This window comes from Oncorhynchus nerka, linkage group LG22 (genome assembly GCF_034236695.1).
Source record: "Oncorhynchus nerka isolate Pitt River linkage group LG22, Oner_Uvic_2.0, whole genome shotgun sequence".
In the NCBI taxonomy this organism is placed as follows: Eukaryota; Metazoa; Chordata; class Actinopteri; order Salmoniformes; family Salmonidae; genus Oncorhynchus; species Oncorhynchus nerka.
In genome coordinates this window covers 57868002-57891628 of record NC_088417.1, presented here as the reverse complement: position 1 = coordinate 57891628, position 23627 = coordinate 57868002, and the positions used below count along the sequence as shown (strand labels likewise).

At 43.3% G+C, this 23627-nt stretch overlaps 1 protein-coding gene across 6 annotated transcripts in view; it reads left to right on the top strand.

The window, feature by feature from the left end:
- The window catches only part of LOC115105408 (ankyrin repeat and KH domain-containing protein 1-like), a 53174-nt gene that overhangs the window by 27222 nt on the left and 2325 nt on the right, over positions 1–23627 (top strand). For all 6 annotated transcript variants that reach the window (XM_029627424.2, XM_029627422.2, XM_029627419.2 and 3 more), the window contains exons 19-29: positions 12–154; positions 3125–3338; positions 3476–3651; positions 3749–3911; positions 4157–4252; positions 4380–4496; positions 17728–17893; positions 18608–19118; positions 19335–19490; positions 21360–21509; positions 21616–23216. In XM_029627424.2, the coding sequence (XP_029483284.1) occupies positions 12–154; positions 3125–3338; positions 3476–3651; positions 3749–3911; positions 4157–4252; positions 4380–4496; positions 17728–17893; positions 18608–19118; positions 19335–19490; positions 21360–21509; positions 21616–23216 (3493 nt within the window). The remainder of the gene's footprint in view (positions 1–11; positions 155–3124; positions 3339–3475; positions 3652–3748; positions 3912–4156; positions 4253–4379; positions 4497–17727; positions 17894–18607; positions 19119–19334; positions 19491–21359; positions 21510–21615; positions 23217–23627) is intronic.

Genomic DNA, 23627 nt, shown 5'->3' with positions numbered 1-23627 from the left:
ATTCCTTTCAGGTGGTAGAGCTGTTGCTGCTACGCGGGGCCAACAAGGAGCACCGTAACGTTTCAGACTACACTCCTCTCAGCCTAGCCGCCTCAGGAGGCTACGTCAACATAATCAAGATCCTCCTCAACGCTGGTGCTGAAATTAACTCCAGGTATCTACAACCAGCCCTCATTGCCAGTTTGTTTCCATGTGCAGGCTGCACCTCTGCCTTTATCCCAATATCAAAGTGGAACGGACAGCATTTTAGCAACATGCAATCTTATTAAAATCAGTTGAATCATACCCCCAGAAAGAATATGACACCTTTCCTTTACAGTTTATGACAAGCGAGCACTTAAATGGTCATTTTCATGTTTTTATAAATTCATAGAATGTTTGGGAATTACATATAGTAAGGCATTTGTTAGCAGTCGTGCTTTTGGACAATTAATAGACACTGCAGTAAATAAAACCAAATAACTGTCCAGGACTGGACTGTGTGTTTTACAGGCAGTAACAATAGCGTGGCTTTAGATCTTTAGAATGCATTCACTAAAAGCCACAAAGTCCTGAATGGAGTTCTGCAAATATGAAAATAACATGAGAGTTTAACAGTTTGGAACTGCACAATCCTATTGATCAAACAACCATGAAAAGGTTTTCTTTCCCTCAGTGGCCTTTGCACATCAACAACAAGATCAACAACTAATGCTATCCAGAGCAAGATGAGCTAAAATCTAACAAGAGAACATTTGATAAACCCTCAACTTTTTCACCTAGTTGTCTGTCAAAATTGCACTCATAAATAATGGGTAATAGTAGCCTTCTCATCCTTCTGCAGCTTGCGTGTCATTGCATGCTTGTCCCAACCCATGCTTTGACATCAATGTGAACTTGCCTGCCTGCCCGCCCGCATGTTTGATCGATGCCAAATATATTTGATTGACAACTAAGAGATATGCTAACTGTGAATAAGTCGTTCAAGTTCAGTATAGCTAGCTAGCTACCAAAGTGATTAACGTTTCTTGCTAGCTAACCAAATGACACATGCAGCATCTCTAGCTGTAGCCACTGAAAAAGGATGCGGGGGAGAAGTCGGTCACTCACCCACTCCTTCAATGACATGGCATCCTAGCTAGCTAGCTAACGTTAGGTGCCGTGTTATTAGCTCGCTAAATAAATGGCTAGCTACATAAATAGATACGCTAGCCCAGGGGTGTCAAACTCAATCGGCGCACAGACAATATTGAAAAAACACAATTTTGCTGGCCTGACATAGCCTATTTGATTTGACCCAAACTAGCCATTGTTTTATTAGAAAAAACATGGCCCTTTCTATGTCTGCTGATGTAAATAGCGTTTTAACATATTAAAACAAAATATAAATATTTGTCCTGTCTTTGCTGCTATACTTGTAGATGTGCATAATATGCTGCAACCCTAATCAAAAAGTATTCAACTCCAAATAACAAAAATGTAGCTATAGGTTGTTGTAACATTTAAACTTAAAACATATATACACTTCCCGTTCAAAAGTTTGGAGTTACTTAGAAATGTCCTTGTTTTTGAAAGAAAAGCAATTTTTTGGGTCAATTTTTAAAATAACATCAAATTGATCAGAAATACAGTGTAGACATTAATGTTGTAAATGACTATTGTAGCTGGAAAAGGCTGATTCTTAATGGAATATCTACATAGGCGTACAGAGGCCCATTATCAGCAACCATCACTCCTGTGTTCCAATGGCACGCTGTGTTAGCTAATCCAAGTTTATCATTTTAAAAGGCCAATTGATCATTAGAAAACCCTTTTGCAATTATGTTAGCACAGCCGAAACTACTGTTCTGATTTAAAGAAACATTAAAACTGTCCTTCTTTAGACTAGTTGAGGATCTGGAGCATCGACATTTGTGGGTTCGATTACAGGCTCAAAATGACAAGAAACAAAGAACTTAATTCTGAAACTCGTCAGCCTGTTCTGAGAAATGAAGGCTATTCCATGTGAGAAATTGGCAAGAAACTGAAGATCTCGTACAACGCTGTGTACTACTCCCTTCACAGAACAGCGCAAACTGTCTCTAACCAGACTAGAAAGAGGAGTGTGAGGCCCCGGTAAAACAACTGAGCAAGAGGACAAGTACATTAGATTGTCTAGTTTGACAAGTCCTCAACTGGCAGCTTCATTAAATAGAACCCGCAAAACGGCAGTCACAACGTAAACGGTGAAGAGGTGACTCCGGGAAGCTGGCCCCAAACTTTTGAACGGTTGTGTGTGAATTTTTTTGGTGCACTGAATAAATCACTTGTGTGGTTGAATGCGGCATTGCTGTATGGTGCATGCAAAATACAGCTATCGTAGTTGACTAGCCAACCTAGACTACTGCTCAAATGTTGCTGTAATAGGCATAAATGTTTCTCTTTTGCATGGTGTTTTGTTGCAGATTTCTTTTTTTGTTATTAATTGTCAAGTTTTAAAAACCGAAGCCAGACTGCAACATTTTAGTAGACTAGCTCGGACTGTGGTGTGTCTGTACACTGTCCCTCCGCTGCTCGCTGTAAACGGGACACACTAAAGCAGCTCAACTGATGTTGAATTCACTGATGCGAGCGCACCTGGCTGTAATTTCATAAAGTAGATGACTCAACTGTTGATTCATTTATACTCGCATTTGTGTCCTATTAGCCACCATATAGCCACCATATGACCGACTTGTGATCTTTGCCCTTGCTAGTTTGATTGTATTGACATTCCCAGCCTTAGTCTGTTTTTGTTCTAAATATTCAGTCATTGAAACAGTGCATCTCGAATGGGTTGGGGCAGCAAACAATGTTCCAGGCCAGTTGTGATTTACAAGCTGATAACAATCTTTTTTCGACTACCAAGAAATGTATTGGTGAATTATATGAATTATATGCATCCATCAATTCTGCTCACAAAACCTTAATGTACGTCATGTAATTTTGTCAATAATAACCTATTTTTAAAACCTCAACGCTGGTTTTGAAATATATTTTTGACTGATATTATGATTGTTTGTTTCATATCTGCAAAGTAGTTAAAACAGTTCCACTTGAACTGTTTATCTTTGCTTTCCCCCGCTCCCTGTCTGTTTCTCTCTCATTGCGTATCTGTTTCCTTCAGGACTGGGAGTAAGCTCGGTATCTCTCCTCTGATGCTGGCGGCCATGAACGGCCACGTCCCTGCGGTCAAGCTGCTGTTGGACATGGGTTCGGACATCAACGCTCAGATCGAGACCAACCGCAACACTGCACTGACCCTGGCCTGCTTCCAGGGACGGGCGGAGGTAGTCAGTCTGCTGCTGGACCGTAAGGCCAACGTGGAGCACCGCGCCAAGGTGCGAGCAGCTGCTATCGGCTAAACATGACATGTCGTTATGTGAGCTGGAGTCAGACATTAGGAATGAGATTTGGTGTTAGACAGTGTGGTGTCTGTTTGGTGGAGTATGTCACTGACTCCTACATTGTCTATTAGACTGGTCTGACTCCCCTCATGGAGGCTGCGTCGGGTGGCTATGCTGAGGTGGGACGCGTGCTGCTGGACAAGAGTGCTGACGTCAACGCCCCGCCTGTCCCCTCCTCCAGAGACACGGCGCTCACCATTGCTGCAGACAAGGGCCACTACAAGTTCTGTGAGCTCCTCATCAACAGGTAATTACTGATACAGTCCTATGACTGTAATATGAGATTGAGCATGGCATTTGTCAGAATATCATTTGTCTACTCACCCTGTCGTCTTCATCCTCAGAGGTGCTCACATCGACGTGCGTAATAAGAAGGGGAACACACCCTTGTGGCTGGCATCCAACGGTGGACATTTTGACGTGGTGCAGCTTCTGGTGCAGGCCGGGGCCGATGTCGATGCAGCAGACAACCGCAAGATCACACCGCTCATGGCTGCTTTTCGCAAGGTACATCACTGACCCCCCCCCCCCCCCACCACTACCCAAATGAAACTATACTGTGATTAAACACTCGTGTGACATGCTTCTTTATGTAAATATGCTCTGATATTGACTTATAGTTGAATATCTCATATCTGACACTTTGGCACTCTAGGACATGCTCCCCTTTCCTGCACCTAGATATTGACCCTGGTGGTGCGCAAATGGAAGAAGAATCCTGGGAGGTTGACCTCTGACCTCTTGTCTTACAGGGCCATGTGAAGGTGGTGCAGTACCTGGTGAAGGAGGTCAACCAGTTCCCCTCGGACATCGAGTGCATGAGATACATTGCCACCATCGCAGACAAGGTAAGATAAAACAGACAAGGCAATAAATGAATTGAAAATTAGAAAAATATCAACATGGGTAAAACACTATGGCGCTCAAAGTGTGGGTGAACTCCCAACGGCAAAGCTTGTTTTTTACTCCTCCTAGGACCTGCTGAAGAAATGTCACCAGTGCATGGAGACTATTGTCAAAGCCAAAGATCAGCAGGCAGCAGAAGCCAACAAGAACGCCAGCATTCTGCTGAAGGAGCTGGACTTGGAGAAGGTGAGTAACTTTTACCTTTTTATCAAACAAAAGCTATTGCATCCCAAATGCCACCCTATTCCCTATATTTATGATTATACAGAAGTGGTGCTATTTGTAGTCCCACCCCAGAAAATTATATATATTTTTTATTTATTTTATTTTTATTTCACCTTTATTTAACCAGGTAAGCAAGTTGAGAACAAGTTCTCATTTACAATTGCGACCTGGCCAAGATAAAGCAAAGCAGTTCGACACATACAACGACACAGAGTTACACATGGAGTAAAACAAACATACAGTCAATAATACAGTAAAAAAAACAAGTCTATATACAATGTGAGCAAATTAGGTGAGAAGGGAGGTAAAGGCAAAAAAGGCCATGGTGGCAAAGTAAATACAATATAGCAAGTAAAACACTGGGATGGTAGTTTTGCAATGGAAGAATGTGCAAAGTAGAAATAAAAATAATGGGGTGCAAAGGAGCAAAATAAATAAATTAATTAAATACAGTTGGGAAAGAGGTATTTGTTTGGGCTAAATTATAGGTGGGCTATGTACAGGTGCAGTAATCTGTAAGATGCTCTGACAGTTGGTGCTTAAAGCTAGTGAGGGAGATAAGTGTTTCCAATTTAAGAGATTTTTGTAGTTCGTTCCAGTCATTGGCAGCAGAGAACTGGAAGGAGAGGCGGCCAAAGAAAGAATTGGTTTTGGGGGTGACTAGAGATATACCTGCTGGAGCGTGTGCTACAGGTGGGAGATGCTATGGTGACCAGCGAGCTGAGATAAGGGGGACTTTACCTAGCAGGGTCTTGTAGATGACATGGAGCCAGTGGGTTTGGCGACGAGTATGAAGCGAGGGCCAGCCAACGAGAGCGTACAGGTCGCAATGGTGGGTAGTATATGGGGCTTTGGTGACAAAACGGATTGCACTGTGATAGACTGCATCCAATTTGTTGAGTAGGGTATTGGAGGCTATTTTGTAAATGACATCGCCAAAGTCGAGGATTGGTAGGATGGTCAATTTTACAAGGGTATGTTTGGCAGCATGAGTGAAGGATGCTTTGTTGCGAAATAGGAAGCCAATTCTAGATTTAACTTTGGATTGGAGATGTTTGATATGGGTCTGGAAGGAGAGTTTACAGTCTAACCAGACACCTAAGTATTTGTAGTTGTCCACGTATTCTAAGTCAGAGCCGTCCAGAGTAGTGATGTTGGGCAGGCGGGTAGGTGCAGGTAGCGATCGGTTGAAGAGCATTCATTTAGTTTTACTTGTATTTAAGAGCAATTGGAGGCCACGGAAGGAGAGTTGTATGGCATTGAAGCTTGCCTGGAGGGTTGTTAACACAGTGTCCAAAGAAGGGCCGGAAGTATACAGAATGGTGTCGTCTGCGTAGAGGTGGATCAGAGACTCACCAGCAGCAAGAGCGACATCATTGATGTATACAGAGAAGAGAGTCGGTCCAAGAATTGAACCCTGTGGCACCCCCATAGAGACTGCCAGAGGTCCGGACAGCAGACCCTCCGATTTGACACACTGAACTCTATCAGAGAAGTAGTTGGTGAACCAGGCGAGGCAATCATTTGAGAAACCAAGGCTATACAGTGGGGCAAAAAAGTATTTAGTCAGCCACCAATTGTGCAAGGTCTCCCACTTAAAAATATGAGAGAGGCCTGCAATTTTCATCATAGGTACACTTCAACTATGACAGACAAAATGAGAAGAAAAAAAATCCAGGAAATCACATTGTAGGATTTTTAATGAATTTCTTTGCAGATACCTTTAGTGGGGTGGTAAGGAATTCAGGTAAATATGTCAAATATGCAATACAAAGGTGTGTGTATTATATGGGCCTTTCTATAAATAAAGGGGTAAACATTTACTTTAAAAATATATTTTGTGTAGTTACAGGAGCAAAAGTATAGATGTCCACAATGAGACCAGAAAGCCACCTTACAACCACAAAATGTAAAAATGTCACGTGAAACATGGACACCGCATGTTTATTTGCAGCCAAGTATTTTTGTGCTTTAGTTGATTTCCCGATCATTTATAGCCATGCTAACCATTCCCGAAGAATGGAAAAAAATAAACATACTTTTTCTTGCCACTGAATATAGAAACTATGTGAACCCTTTGGAAGTACCTGGATTTCTGCATAAATTGGTCATACAATTTGATCTGATCTTCATCTAGGTCACAACAATAGACAAACAAAGTCTGCTTAAACTAATAACACACACACAATTACATTTACATTTAAGTCATTTAGCAGACGCTCTTATCCAGAGCGACTTACAAATTACAACATTTTCATGTCTTTATTGAACACACCATGTAAACATTCACAGTGCAGGGTGGAAAAAAGTATTTTGAACCCTTGGATTTAATAACTGGTTGACCCTCCTTTGGCAGCAATAACCACAACCAAATGTTTTCTGTAGTTGCGGATCAGACCTGCACAATGGTCAGGAGGAAATTTGGAGCATTCCTCTTTACAAAACTGTTTCAGTTCAACAATATTCTTGGGATGTCTAGGGTGAACTGCTCTCTTTGGGGTCATGCCACATCATCTCAATCGGGTTGAGGTCAGGACTTTGACTGGGCCACTCCAGAAGGCATATTTTCTTCTGTTGAAGCCATTCTGATGATGATTTTACTTCTGTGTTTTGGATCGTTCTCCTGTTGCATCACCCAACTTCTGTTGCTCTTCAATTGGTGGACAGATAGCATTACATTCTCCTGCAAAATGTCTTGATAAACTTGGGAATTCATTTTTCCGGCAATGAAAGCAAGCAGCCCCAAACCATGATGTTCCCTCCACCATACTTTACAGTTGGGATGAGGTTTTGATGTTGGTGTGATGTGCCTTTTTGTTGTGTGCTCCTTCCTAAGAACTCAACTGTAGTATCATCTGTAAACATAATATTTTGCCAGTAGTGCAGTGGAACATACAGGTGCAGTTTTGCAAACTTCTGCAGTGGAATCTTCTGTGGTGTCCTCCCATGAACACCATTCTTGTTTAGTGTTTTACGTATTGTAGAATTGTCAACAGAGATGTTAGCATGTTCCAGAGATTTCTGTAAGGATTTAGCTGACAATCTAGGATTCTTCTTAACCTCATTTGAGCATTCTGCTCTGTCCTCTTGCAGTCATCTTTTCAGGACGGCCAATCCTAGGGAGAGTAGCAACAGTTCTGAACTTTCTCCATTTATAGACAATTTGTCTTACCGTGGACTGATGAACATCACGGCTTTTAGAGATACTTTTTAAAACTCTTTCCAGCTTTATGCAAGTCAACAATTCTTAATCTTAGGTCTTCTGAGATCTCTTTTGTTCGAGGCATGGCTCACATCAGGCAATGCTTCTTGTGAATAGCAAACTCAAATTTTGTGAGTGTTTTTTATAGGGCAGGGCAGCTCTAACTCTAATCATTATAGACAAGAAAAATACAATAATTTGTGTGTTATTAGTTTAAGCACACTGTCTATTGTTGTGACTTAGATGAAAATCAGATCAAATTTGATGACCAATTTATGCAGAAATCCAGTTAATGCCAAAGGGTTCACATACTTTATCTTGCTATTGTAGTTGATATAACAATACAATACAATGGGCTCTGTCAAGAAAATCATTGATAATAATCATTGAAATTCAGTAAATCGGTAAACTATTCAAGCAGTGTCTCTTACACTGTATATCCTATTACACTGTATACCCTATTTTCACTTGTAGCATGTTCTCTGGATTTATGACATTAGATCTCTTATTCACCACTACCATCAATATACCTCCAGAACTGTGTGTGTGTGATGTCATCCATCTGGTCTCGGCTATATCTTTCAAAGTTCTGGTATGGAAACAAAGAATTACATGAGGTTATTGAAATTAGTCATTTAATATGAACAAGATTTACGTAATGTAAGCAATGTGTTACTTACCATGCAGACTCTGAAGTTTCACCTCTCTCCATTGCTCAACATATATTCTCACAAACTGCAATCCCATGGAGACAATCACAGAAGCAGCTGAGGTTTCTGGTTGCCACTACCCTGTTGTTTTTGATGCAATGCTGTAGTTGTAGAGCTCCTTTGCGTTTCTGATCAGGGCTTGGCCATCCTTCACTGCTGTGGTTGCAAGACTCTTGATTACTGCACTTTCCCCATCACTGGCACCTTTACTGTGTTGTATAGGGAAACCAAAATCAGACACAGCATAGCTAACATCAGATATAGTTCCTTGTGATGTGTAGTGTGCACCACCGCTGTCAGAGTATCTTTACAACTTGTTGAGCTTCAGATTTCTTTGGTTTTTCAGGTGATCAATAGCTGCAGTTTGAAATGCGTCGACCGCATTGTAGTCATGTTTGAGGTCATCTGATATCATTATACAACTTTCTGTGATGGTCATGGGGCATTTTCCACATTTGTAGTACATTACCAAGGGGTGCAGTGTAGCACTCTCTTGGGTACAGTATGTGTACGGAATAAGCTTGAACCTCTTGTTCATCAGTAAGCATCTCCATAGATTCATGCTTACAGAGCAGTGATACATTTTTTTTTCTTCTGGCGTACTCTTGTTTCCCATTTTGTTACTTTTTTTTGTTGTCTGACAATCTCCCATCAGAGTCCTTTTATGTTGTTGAGGAGGGGGGCAATAAATGGATCTTGTCTATGGACACCAATCCTTGCACTGCCGTTTGACACTTAACTACAGGGGATTTCCACCATCCTTTCTCTTGCATAGTGCAACTGCTGAATGCATGCACACCTTTTATGGTTGGTGAATATTTGCTCATCAGGTGGCCATTCACTGTGTAATTTCTGTTTTGATATTTTCAAAGTATTCGTAGAGGCAAGCAACCCACATGTTTAGCACTTTTCTGTGGTTTAATGGTTCTTGCTCTTTTTTCTGTAAAACATAGCAGCTCCTATTGAGTTACAAGGGTTGGCTTTGAGAAGTTCTTGGTACAGCTGAGCAATGGGGTGCTCTAGGACGCTGGCTGCGCTCCCAGTCTTCTTGCTCACCTTTTCCTTATTTGGCACTTTGAGAGAGACTGCCTCATATTTTTCCACTGCTGAGGCTGTAGATTACCTCAATCTATGTCAGTGGTCACCACCCTTTTGAGTCAATCACTTTCTGAGTCAAAATCCAAGCCAAGATCTACCTTTCGGATATTCTTTTTTTACATGACTTTAAAAAACATACGCTTATGCAACATTAACCTATTAAAAACAGTACCGTAGTAATGAGGTTTATGCATTAGGCTACAGGCCCAAAACATCACCACCTATTGATTTAGCTTGAATTGCCCTGCCAATGCATTGTTATTTTCAGTCTGTTTTAAATGTTTTATTTCAACATTTGATGTAGACTATATAATCACACCGGTAATAGACCAGTTGTTGTATTACTTGCGAGTAGGGCTGAACCCAATTAGTCGACTGGTCGATTGTTTGGTCGTTAGGCTGCTGATCGTCCGAGGGTTGTTTTAGTTGAGCAGTAACAAATATGTATATTTTTTTCAAGGGTTTTTCTTTGTTTTTAATATTTTCTACATTGTAGAATAGTAAAGACATCAAAACTATGAATGGACATCAAAACTATGCATGGAATCATGTAGTAATAAAAAAACAATGTGTTAAACAAATCCACATTTATTTTAGATTTGAGCGTCTTCAAAGTAGCCACCCTTTGCCTTGATGACAGCTTTTCACGCTCTTGGCATTCTCTCAATCAGCTTCACCTGGAATGCTTTTTCAACTGTCTTGAAGGAGTTCCCACAGATGCTGAGCACTTGTTGACTGCTTTTCCTTCACTCTGCGGTCCAACTCATCCCAAACCATCTCAATTGGTTGGAGGTCGGGTGATTGTGGAGGCCAGGTCATCTGATGCAGCACTCCATCACTCTCCTTGGTAAAATAGCCCTTACACAACCTGGAGGTGTGTTGGGTCATGGGATGGTGTATTGCTGCAGAGTGCTATGGTAGCCATGCTAGTTAAGTGTGGCTTGAATTTTAAATAAACCGCAGTGTCACCAGCAATGCACCATCACACCACCTCCAACATGCTTCACGGTTTGAACCACACATGCAGAGATCATCTGTTCACTCACCTATTCTGTGGCAGTTGGAACAAAAATCTCACATTTGGACTAATCAGACCAAAGGACAGATTCCCACCGGTCTAATGTTCATTGCTTGTGTTTCTTGGCCCAAGCAAGTCTCTTCTTATTATTGGTGTTCTTTAGTATCGGTTTCTTTGCAGCAATTCAACCATGAAGGCCTGATTTCAAGCAGTCTCCTATGAACAGTTGATGGTGAGATGTGTCTGATACTTGAACTCTGAACCATTTATTTGGGCTGCACTTAACTCTAATGAACTTATCCTCTGCAGCAGAGTTAACTCTGGGTCTTCCATTCCTGTGGCTGGCCTCATGAGAGCAAGTTTCATCCTAGAGCTTGATGGTTTTTGCGACTGCAGTTTGAAAGTTATTGAAATTTTCCAGATTGACTGACCTTCATATCTTTAAAGTATTGATGGACTGTCGTTTCTCTTTGCTTATTTGAGCTGTTCTTGCCATAATATGGACTTGGTATTTTACCAAATAGGGCTATCTTCTGAATACCACCCCTACCTTGTCACAACACAACTGATTGTCTGAAATGCATTAACAGAGAACAAAATTCCACAAATGAACAAGGCACACCTGTTAATTGAAATACATTCCAGGTGACTACCTCATGAAGCTGGTTGAGAGATGCCAAGAGTGTGCAAAGCTGTCATCAAGGCAAAGAGTGGCTACTTTGAAGAATCTCAAGTATATTTGGATTTGTTCATCACTTTTTTGGCTACTACATGTTTTTTCATAGTTTTGATGTCTTCACTGTTATTCTACAATGTAGAAAATAGTCAAAATAAAAAAAAACTGGAATGAGTAGATGTGTCCAAACATTTGACTGGTACTGTATGTATATTTGCACCCATCTCAGTGAACTAATCCATTTTGGAGGCCTAGACTAAAATCCAAGTTATGCTTGATTCGAAAATGTGGTGGGAGGCTCCATATGGAGGGTGTGACGCAATTGCGGAGCCTCCAGAGGCACGCAGAGGCCAAATCGAGTAACAATGCGGAGGGCTCTGTATAGCTCCGCATTGACATCAAACTGTTAGCTTTAAGCATCAGACAAGCTCATTGCGTATAGCTGATTTTACTAAAACACACAGGGTGTCTTAATATGGAAAAATACACCTTAACATTTTTTAGACCAATCGATTGAAAGAACAGACTACTTTCGGTCTACCAAGATTTTTTTTTAGTTGGAGATCCCCTACATGAGGCACAGCTGAGTGAGCATGCATTTTAATCATTTGCTTTTGCTTTTTATTTTACTGGGCTGATGGAGCTTGCATCTGATGGTCAGTCAGAAAATTTCAACATGAACTCACTCATAAAAACAGCAGTTATTTGCTGTATTCGTTGACAGTCTCTCTCTAGCCATGCTTTAGAAATCTCAGTTTCAAATTTGCTGTAGCTTTCTGTTAATGCCTGTTAAGTTACTGCAGACACAGCAATCTGAGCCATACGATTGGCCAGTGGTAGGTCTATAGTGCACTTGATTTGCTCCCCCTGGGAAGGCAGAGTTTGTACTTCCAGACATATAAAATGGTTCACGCATGGCAGCTGAATCGGGTGCACCAACAGCACGAGACAAAGAAAAACACAAAATAGGAACTCAAGGCTTATCGTTCATTTTTTTTACAGAAATGTTTGCTGATCATCTAGAAATGCCTTGGAGATCAACCAGTGGATCGCGATTGACCGGTTGGTGACCACTGATCTATGTTGACCTTCTGGGTTTTTTGTTGTTGCTTGCCTTAAGTTTTCTGCTGACCCCAAATCTTTTTGCAAACTGTTCCTATAGTTTATTTCTTATTCTGTGAACAAGCCAAAAGCCTTCCTAGTTGCAGATTGTCTGGACTTTTCATAGGCCTTTGACTAATTCTTCAACAACTGCCACTTCCAAATTCCCGTCTGTGTTTCTGATCTTCTGACGGAAAATGGCTCGGTGAGGCCTTGTCAATGAAGTCCATGGTAGCAGTGACATACTGTGCTGCCTGTTTTGGCATACGAGCTTTAGCCTTTTTAAAGTTCCTCCTCCTGGCAGATGGAAGCCCTTCATCTAGCACTGCTGTCAGCAAGGCTCTTTTAGAATGGTCAAGTTGCTTTCTCTGTTATTCTAATTTATCCTCTAGTTCGTTGAGATTAATTCTCTTTGCCTCCAATTTCTATTGTGCTTTAAACCTGCTTTTTCTTTTCATTGTCCTGACAATATTTTTCCAGTTTTCTTTCATGCTCCTCTTTTGACCTAGCTGCTCTCTGTTCAAGTTTTTTTAAAGACAGCTTTGCCTTCTTTTTCTGTAATTCTGTTCGTTACTGTTTTTTCCGTGCATTGGCAGGACAGAGCAGCTACATCGAAGACTGCACTCAACGAGCTATTTAAGGCCATAAAGCAAACAAGAAAATGCCCATGCAAAAGTGGTGCTAGTGGCTGTGGACTTTAATGCAGGCAAACAAATCTATTTTACCTAATTTCTACCAGCATGTCACATGTGTAACCAGAGGGGGGAAAAACTCTCCACACACAGAGAAGCATACAAAGCTCTCCCTTGCCCTCCATTTGGCAAATCTGACCATAATTATATCCTCCTGATTCACGCTTACAAGCAAAAACTAAAGCAGGAAGTACCAGTTACTCGCTCAATACGGAAGTGGTCAGATGACGTGAATGCTATGCTACAGGACTGCTAACACAGACTGGAATATGTTCCGGGATTCATCAAATGGCATTGAGGAGTATTCCACCTGTCACCGGCTTCATCAATGTGCATCGACGACGCCGTCCCTACAGTGACCGTACATACATATCCCAACAAGAAGCCATGTATTACAGGAAACATCTGCACCGAGCTAGAGGCTTCAACTGACGCTTTCAAGGAACAAGCTAAAGGTGGTAAGGGTAGGTAACAACACATCTGCCACGGTGATTCTCAGCGGTGCATGCTTAGTCCCCTCCTATACTCCCTGTTCACCCACGACTGCATGGCCAAGGACAACTCCAACACCATCATTAAGTTTGCAGACGACACAACAGTGGTAGGCCTGATCACCGTCAGCGATTAGACAGCCTATAGGGAGGAGGTCAGAGACCTGGCAGTGTGGTGCCAGGACAAGAACCTTTCGCTCAATGTGAACAAGTCAAAGGAGCTGATTGTGGACTATAAGAAAAGGATGGCCAATCAGGCCCCCATTTAACATCGACGGCTGAAGTGGAGCGGGTCGAGAGTTTCAAGTTCCTTGGTTTTCACATCACCAACGAACTATCATGGTCCAAACACACTGAGACAGTTGTGAAGAGGGCACAATAACACCTATTCCCCCTCAGGAGATTGAAAAGATTTGGCATGGGTCCCCAGTTCCTCAAAGTTCTACAACTAAACCATCGAGAGCATCCTGACCAGTTGCATCACAGCCTGGTATGGCAACTGCGTGGCATCTGACCATAAGGCACTACAGAGGGTAGTGCGTACGGCCCAGTACTTTACTGGGTCCAAGTTTCCTGACATTCAGGACCTATATAATATGCGTGTCTTTACCATTCAGCCATCAGATTTGCTACCAATGCTGCTTGTAGGACACATCACTGCGCTCTCTACTCCTCTGGAAACTGGTTGATGCTCATTTATAAAACACTCGGAGCCCCCCCCCATCTGAGATATCTACTGCAGCTCTCATCCTCCACATACAACACCCGCTCTGCCAGTCAAATTCTGTTAAAGGTCCCTAAAGCACACACATCCTTGGTTCGCTCGTCTTTTCAGTTCGCTGAAGCTAGCAACTGGAACAAGCTGCAACAAACACTCAAACTGGACAGTTTTATCTCAATCACTTCATTCAAAGACAAAATCATGGACACTCTTACTGACAGTTGTGGCTGCTTTGCGTGATGTATTGTTGTCTATACCTTCTTGCCCTTTGTGCTATTGTCTGTGCCCAATAATGTTTGACCCTGTTTTGGGCTGTTACCATGTGCTGCTGCCATGTTGTGTTGTGTTGCTATCATGTTGTCATTTTGTGTTCCTACCATGCTGTGTTGTTGTCTTAGGTCTCTCTTATCGTGTTGTCCTATATTTTCATTTTTAATCCCAGTCCCTGCAGCAGGCCTTTTGCCTTTTGGTTGGCCGTCATAGAATTTGTCATAAGAATTTGTTTTTTACTAACTTGCCTCGTTAAATAAAATAAAGTTAAATGGATTCTCTGTTTGTAGCAACAGTGTTGAATATGATATTTTAAAATGACTACCTCATCTCTGTACCCCACACATACAATTACAGTTGAAGTCGGAAGTTTACATACTCTTATGTTGGAGTAATTAAAACTCATTTTTCAACCACTCCACAAATTTCTTGTTAACAAAAAATAGTTTTGGCAAGTCTGTTAGGACATCTACTTTGTGCATGGCACAAATAATTTTTCCAAAAATGGTTTACAGACAGATTTCACTTATAATTCACTGTATCCCAATTCCAGTGGGTCAGAAGTTTACATACACTAAATTGACTGTGCCTTTTAAACAGCTTGGAAAATTCCCGAAAGGATATGTCATGGCTTTAGAAGCTTATTTGAGTCAATTGGAGGTGTACCTGTGGATGTATTTCGAGGCCTACCTTCAAACTCAATGCCTCTTTGCTTGACATCATGGGAAGATCAAAAGAAATCAGCCAAGACCTCAGAAAAAAATGGTAGACCTCCACAAGTCTGGTTCATCCTTGGGAGCAATTTCCAAATTCCTGAAGGTACCACGTTCTTCTGTACAAACAATAGTATGCAAGTATAAACACCATGGGACCATGCAGCCGTCATACTGCTCAGGAAGGAGACGCGTTTTGTCTCCTAGACATGAACTTACTTTGGTGCGAAAAGTACAAATCAATCCCAGAACAGCAGCAAAGGACCTTGTGAAGGTGCTTGAGGAAACGGGTACAAAAGTATCAATATCTACAGTAAAATGAGTCTTATATCAACATAACCTGAAAGGCCGCTCAGCAAGGAAGAAGCCACTGCTCCAAAACTACCATAAAAAAGCCAGACTATGGTTTGCAACTGCACATGGGAACAAAGATGGTACTTTTTGGAGAAATGTCCTCTGGTCTATTGAAACAAAAATAGAACTGTTTGGCTATAATGACCATCATTATGTTAGGAGGAAAAAGGGGGAGGCTTGCAAGCCGAAGAACACCATCCCAACCGTGAAGCACAGGGGGTGGCAGCATCATGTTGTGGGGTTGCTTTGCTGCAGGAGGGACTGGTGCACTTCACAAAATAGATGGAATCATGAGGTAGGAAAATTGTGGATAAATTGAATCGTCATCTCAAGACATCAGTCAGGAAGCTAAAGCTTGGTCGCAAATGGGTCTTCCAAATGGACAATGACCCCAAGCATACTTCCAAAATTGTGGCAAAATGGCCTAAGGACATCAAAGCCCTGACCTCAATCCCATAGAATATTTGTGGGCAGAACTGAAAAAGCGTGTGCGAGCAAGGAGACCAACAAACCTGACTCAGTGACACCAGCTCTGTCAGGAGGAATGGCCCAAAATTCACCCAACTTATTGTGGGAAGCTTGTGGAAAGCTAGTGTATGTAAACTTCTGACCCACTGGGAATGTGATGAAAGAAATAAAAGCTGAAATAAATAATTCTCTACTATTATTCTGACTTTTCACATTCTTAAAACAAAGTGGTGATCCTATCTGATCTAAGATAGGGAATGTTTACTATGATTAAATGTCAGGAGTTGTGAAAAACTGAGTTAAAATGTATTTGGCTAAGGTGTATGTAAACTTCTGACTTCAACTGTATCTGTAAGGTCCCTCAGTCGAGCAAGGAATTTAAAACACAGATTCAACCACAAAGACCAGGGATGTTTTCTAATGCCTCACAAAGGTCACCTATTTGGTAGATGGATAAATATTTTTAAAAAGCACACATTGAATATCCCTTAGATCATGGTGAAGTTATTAATTATACTTGGGATGATGTGTCAATACACCCAGTCACTATAAAGATACAGGCGCCCTTCCTAATTTCACCATGAGGCCAATGTTGACTTTAAAACAGAGTTTAATGGCTGTTTTTCGAGAGAACTGAGGATGTATCAACAACAGTGTAGTTACTCCACAATACCAACCTAATTGACAGCGTGAAAAGGATGCCTGTACAGAATAACAATATTCCAAAACATGCATCCTGTTTACAACCAGGCATGTAAGTAATACTGCAAAAAATGTGGCAAAGCAATTACCTTTTTTTGTCCTGAATACAAGTGTTATGATTGGGGCCAATACAACCCATTACTGAGTACCACTCTCCATATTTTCAAGCATAGTGGTGGCTGCATCATGTTATGGGTATGCTTCTAATGAGTGGTTAAGGATGGGGGAATTTTCAGGATTTGAAAAAGAAAATGGAGTGGTGCTATGCACAGGCAACATCCTAGAGGGAAAGCTTGTCTGTCTGCTTTCCACCAGACACTGGAAGATTAATTCACCATTCAGCAGGACAATCTAAAACCAGGCCAAATTTACACTCGTTGCTTACCAAGAAGACAATGAATGTTCCTGAATGGCCTAGTTACAGTTTTGACTTAAATCTACTTGAAGATCAACAACCATTTAAGAGGTTTAAGAATTGTTGAAAATAATGTGCAAATGTTGCACAATCCAGGTGTGGAAAGCTCTTAGAGACTTACCCAGAAAGACTCAACTCTGTAATCGCTGCCATAGGTGCTTCTAGTAAGTATTAACTCGGGTGGGATTAATTATGTATTTTTAGATATTTCTGTGTTTAATTTTCAATGTGCAAAAATGTCTAAACATGTTATCACTTTGTTATTTGGGTATTGTGTGTAGAAGATTTGAGAGGTTAAAAATCATATTTAATCCATTTTGAATTGACTGTAACACAAAGTGTGGAATAAGTGCATGTTGAATGTTTTTGAAAAATGTCCCACCTCAATTTGCAACAGTTATGTAGAATGATCCACTACTTATGGGCCCTGGTCAATAGTGGTGCACTAAATAGGGAATAGGGTGTCATTTGGGACACGAACCTTCTGCTCCTCATTTATCTGTATGGATTTACAGGTCTCTGTAGATATTGTAATCATCTGTTTTTGCTTGGGGTGTACAGTCCAGGGAGGAAAGTAAGAAGCAAGCCCTGGCTGCTAAGCGTGAGAAGCGTAAGGAGAAACGCAAGAAGAAGAAGGAAGAGCAGAAGAGGAAGCTGGAGGAGGAAGAGGCCAAAGTAAAGGAGGAGGACCTGGAGTTACAGGACCAGGATCAAGACTCCTCCGAGGGTGAGCACCTATTTACCAGCTCAACCTTTACAGCCTCTAATAGCCTAATCCAGATACTGATATCAGCATTGTATTGCTGTTTAAGATGACCTTTTTCCTAGATAAACTATGTCTCTGTCTGCGTGACTGAAGGGATATTGAAGTCACAATTAAACAAGAATATACATATGCATCTTTTGGTCACAGATACCTTTAAAAAATGGGCCTCGCAATGGTTTTCAGGATCCCGTCACAGGGTATTTCTGTGCATTCAAATTGCCATAGATGAAATGCAATTGTGTTCGTTGTCCGTAGTTTATGCCTGCCCATACCTTAACCCCACCACCACCATGGGGCACTCTGTTCACAATGTTGACATCAGCGAACTGCTCGCCCACACAACACCATGCACATGGTCTGTGGTAGTGAGGCTGGTTGGACGTACTGCCAAATTCTCTACAACAATGTTGGAGGAGGCTTGTGGTAGAGAAATTAGCATTCAGTTCTCTGGCAATAGCCCTGATGGACATTCCTGCAGCCAGCATGACAATATTTTTTTTTTAGCTCATGATACATGGGACCAACACTTTACATGTTGCGTTTATTTTTTTGTTCAGTGTACATCTCAACTGAGACGCAGCCATCCAGCATCTTTTTAAAAATAATTTCTGTTAATTTACAATTGTAAAATAAGGGTGAATAACCTTTTCCTTCCTTGTCTCATGGTCTGTGTAGATGGCGATGTCCCTATTGACCCGCCCAGTGCTACCACAACCACCACCATTGGCATCTCTGCCACCTCCAGCACCTTCACCAACGCCTTCGGCAAGAAACGAGCCAATGTGACGACCACGCCCAGCACCAACCGCAAGAACAAGAAGAACAAGACCAAGGACTCCCCCAGCGAGCCCATCATCCTGCAAGACCCCCAGGTGGCGCTGGCTCAGCAGAAGGCTAACAAAAACAAGATCCACGGGGAGCCCAGGGGTGGCGGGGTGCCAGGTGGAAGCGACTCGGACAACTTGGACAGCACCGACTGCAACAGCGAGAGCAGCAGTGGAGGCAAGAGCCAGGAGCTCAACTACCTACCGGACCTGCCCTCTTCGTCTTCCTCCTGCTCTTCATCGTCTGCTCCCTCGGTAGTGAGCCAGCAGCCCCAGCCGGTCCCTGAGAAGAGGCAGTGCACATCACTGCACAGCTCCCGAGACGACAAGATCACTGTGTCCATCTCCAAACCACACCATAAGTAAGTGGCTAGTCTTTTTGGCTCAACTGCTATGTATCCAAACTAAAAATATAACCTTTTGTTAGTCCTTTAACTATTATACTGCTGTAGTGGTTTGTTTTCTCTGGCTTTAGTGAAAAATGTAGAAAGGACACATGCAGGATTCTTCCATCTGAATTGTTTTAGGTACACCGCAGGGTTCCCTTAAGTTTATTATTCCATATTCTTTCTTCGCAGAATCCATGACCACATAAACGACTTCACGCCCAGTTCCCTTCCCTCCTCGTTCAGAACTATTTCACTGCCAGTCATCTCGCCCATCAGCAAGATGAACCTCACCAGCCCCAAGAGGGGCCAGAAGAGAGAAGAAGGCTGGAAGGAGGTGGTGCGAAGGTGAGTTGGCTCACAGGAATGTGCCTCAAATCAAACAGTCGCTACTGTTACTGTTATGCATAAAGACAGTAGGAGTACAGTATATCCCTGTTTAGCATCTCCGGTGCTTTAGTTTGTAATGTATAACAATCAACTGCCACTTGTATCTACTACATAGTTGTGGAATGTAAAGACATACAGTGGGGCAAAAAAAGTATTTAGTCAGCCACCAATTGTGGAAGTTCTCCCACTTAAAAAGATGAGAGGCCTGTAATTTTTTATCATAGGTACACTTCAACTATGACAGACAAAATGAGAGCGAAAAAATCCAGAAAATCACATTGTAGGATTTTTTAATGAATTTATTTGCAAATTATGGTGGAAAATAAGTATTTGGTCAATAACAAAAGTTTATCTCAATACTTTGTTATATACCCTTTGTTGGCAATGACAGAGGTCAAATGTTTTTTGTAAGTCTTCACAAGGTTTTCACACACTGTTGCTGGTATTTTGGCCCATTCCTCCATGCAGATCTATAGAGCAGTGATGTTTTGGGGCTGTTGCTGGGCAACACAGGCTTTCAACTCTCTCCAAAGCTTTTCTATGGGGTTGAAATCTGGAGACTGGCTAGGCCACTCCAGGACCTTGAAATGCTTCTTACAAAGCCACTTCTTTATTTGCTCGGGTGGTGTGTTTGGGATCATTGTCATGCTGAAAGACCCAGCCATGTTTAATCTTCAATGCCCTTGCTGATGGAAGGAGGTTTTCTCTCAAAATCTCACGATACATGGCCCCATTCATTCTTTCCTTTACACGGATCAGTCGTCCTGGTCCCTTTGCAGAGAAACAGCCCCAAAGCATGATGTTTCCACCCCCAAAGCATGATGTTTCCACCCCCAAAGCATGATGTTTCCACCCCCATGCTTCACAGTAGGTATGGTGTTCTTTGGATGCAACTCAGCATTCTTTGTCCTCCAAACACAACGAGTTGAGTTTTTACCAAAAAGTTATATTTTGGTTTCATCTGACCATATGACATTCTCCCAATCTTCTTCTGGATCATCCAAATGCTCTCTAGCAAACTTCAGACGGGCCTTAACATGTACTGGCTTAAGCAGGGGGACACGTCTGGCACTGCAGGATTTGAGTCCCTGGCGGCGTAGTGTGTTACTGATGGTAGGCTTTGTTACTTTGGTCCCAGCTAACTGCAGGTCATTCACTAGGTCCCCCCGTGTGGTTCTGGGATTTTTTGCTCACCGTTCTTGTGATCATTTTGACCCCACGGGGTGAGATCTTGCGTGGAGCCCCAGATCGAGGGAGATTATCAGTGGTCTTGTATGTCTTCCATTTCCTAATAATTGCTCCCACAGTTGATTTCTTCAAACCAAGCTGCTTACCTATTGCAGATTCAGTCTTCCCAGCCTGATGCAGGTCTACAATTTTGTTTGTGGTGTCCTTTGACAGCTCTTTGGTCTTGGCCATATTGGAGTTTGGAGTGTGACTGTTTGAGGTTGTGGACAGGTGTCTTTTATACTGATAACAAGTTCAAACAGGCGCCATTAATACAGGTAACGAGTGGAGGACAGAGGAGCCTCTTAAAGAAGAAGTTACAGGTCTGTGAGAGCCAGAAATCTTGCATGTTTGTAGGTGACCAAATACTTATTTTCCACCATCATTTGCAAATAAATTCATTAAAAATCCTACAATGTGATTTTCTGGATTTTTTCTTCTCATTTTGTCTGTTATAGTTGAAGTGTACCTATGATGAAAATTACAGGCCTCATATTTTTAAGTGGGAGAATTTGCACAATTGGTGGCTGACTAAATACTTTTTTGCCCCACTGTATGACACATATATATTAATTGAATTGCTTTTGTGTGTTTTCTCAGGTCAAAGAAGCTGTCGGTGCCTGCCTCTGTGGTGTCTCGGATCATGGGCAGAGGTGGCTGTAATATCACTGCCATTCAGGACGTGACCGGTGCTCACATCGACGTGGACAAACAGAAGGACAAGAATGGAGAGAGGATGATCACCATCAGGTTAGACCAGCCAATTTGTCTACTGCTTTCACAGAACAGTCTGTCAGTATATCATGGTCATTTTTACTCTGACACACACCTGCTTTTCTTTCTTCTGGTCTTTCAGAGGTGGCACAGAGTCGACTCGACACGCCGTGCAGCTGATCAGTGCCCTGATCCAGGACCCAGCCAAGGAGCTGGAGGACCTGATCCCCAGAAACCACATCCGCGCACCTGGCACCAGCACCAAGATTGGCTCCACCTACACCACCTCCACAGGGGCCACCAACACTACGGCGGCCGGCTCCAAGGGCCTGGCATCAGTGTTGCCGTCATCCGCTGTGTCCTTCCAGTCGTCCTCTGTCTCTCAACAGGGAGGGAAGATGGGGAAGAACCTGTCTCCCGGAGTGAGGCCCCCTTTTGTTTCACTTCCTCTGGCGTACTCCAACCCCCACCTGGCCCTGCTGGCCGCCCAGACCATGCACCACATCAGACACCCGCGCCTGCCCATGGCACAGTTCGGTGGCACCTTCTCTCCGTCGCCCAACACCTGGGGCCCGTTCCCGGTGCGTCCCATCAGCCCCGCCAGCACTAACAGCTCTCCCAAGCACAACGGGACCACTGCTCCCCGGCCCTTGCCTGCCTCCACTGCCCATCCAGAGTACACAGCCCCTACCTTTATAGCAGGCCCTGCAGCTACCGCCTCTCCCTCCAGATCTGCACCCTCTGGCACCCCTATGCCCTCCTCCGTCAGGAAGCAGATCTTTTCTGGCGAATCAAAGACGGCCAGCATGGCAGTGGTCACCTCGACCTTGAGTGGTGCGCCCGCTACACAGGTGGGCGCTACCACGCCCTCTACCCCACCCTCCCCTCCTGTGCCTATCGCCCCACCTGCACAGCAGCTACCCATTTCCAAGCTAGAGCCTGCTGGCTGCGCCACGCCTGGTAAAGAGAAGTCCCCTCCAGACTCAGCGGCACCTGTCCAAGGTGGAGCATCTGAAGGCTCCAACTCCACCGGCCCCATGCACTTCACAGCTCCCACTGCTCCACCACCACTGCCCTCACAGCAGCCAGATAGCCGACAGCAGCAGCTGTCCCTCCCCTCCTCCTCCAGCACAGAGCCCAGCCTCCGGGCCGCCCAGCCTCCCTGCTCCCTCCTGCCCACGTCTCGCTCTGCACCAGCAGGGGGCAGCACAGTCACACACACCAGCAGCACTTTACCTCACTACGCATCGCCTGCTCCCTCACGCATGCAGCCCTCGGCCCAGTTCTACCCCATGGCAGCTGGGGCATCTCTACAGGAGCACCAGTCTGTATTTGTACCCTCTGGAGCATCTCAGGAGCAACGTCAGAAACCACAGCAGCAGCATGCCAGCCAGGGCATGGCAACCCCCTCCATGCAGCAGCAGATGTCCTCCAACATGGGCATGATGAACGGCTCCCAGATGCACATCCACGGGGGCAAGGCCCAGCAGCTGCCCCCCAACTACGGCCCCACAGCCCTCTTCAACCATTTCAGCAGCATGTTTGACAGCAACCAGGTGGGCAACAACCAGGTGTGGGGAGCATGTCACCTGCCTGCACGGACCCCTCCTGAGCAGCCCTACACCGCTCCGCCGGCCTATATAGGGGGCATGGGACAGATGGAGAACGTGGTGCCCCCTCCTGATGGCTCCAAGGCACCAGGGTACCGCTGTAACACCCAGAGGATTGTCACCAGTCCAATCGGTAAGCAACAAAGACCATAAAGACTCCACCACACACACACACACACACACACACACACACAGTCATAAACCATAGCTCCAAGACAATACTTTTGTTCCATAGAAACAAAAAATCAACTGATTCCACAAAGCAGTACTCTTCACATACATACATACATACATGCATGCATACATACATACATACATACATATATACACGCATGCATGCATACAGGAACTGACAAAACAAAGGAAACGCCGACATTAAAGTGTCTTAATAGGGCGTTGGACCACCACAAGCCACCAGAACAGCTTCAATGAGCCCTGGCATAAATTCTACAAGCGTCTGGAACTCTATTGGAGGGATGTGACACCATTCTTCCACAATAAATAATAATTTGTTATTTTGTTGATGGTAGTGGTAAATACTGTC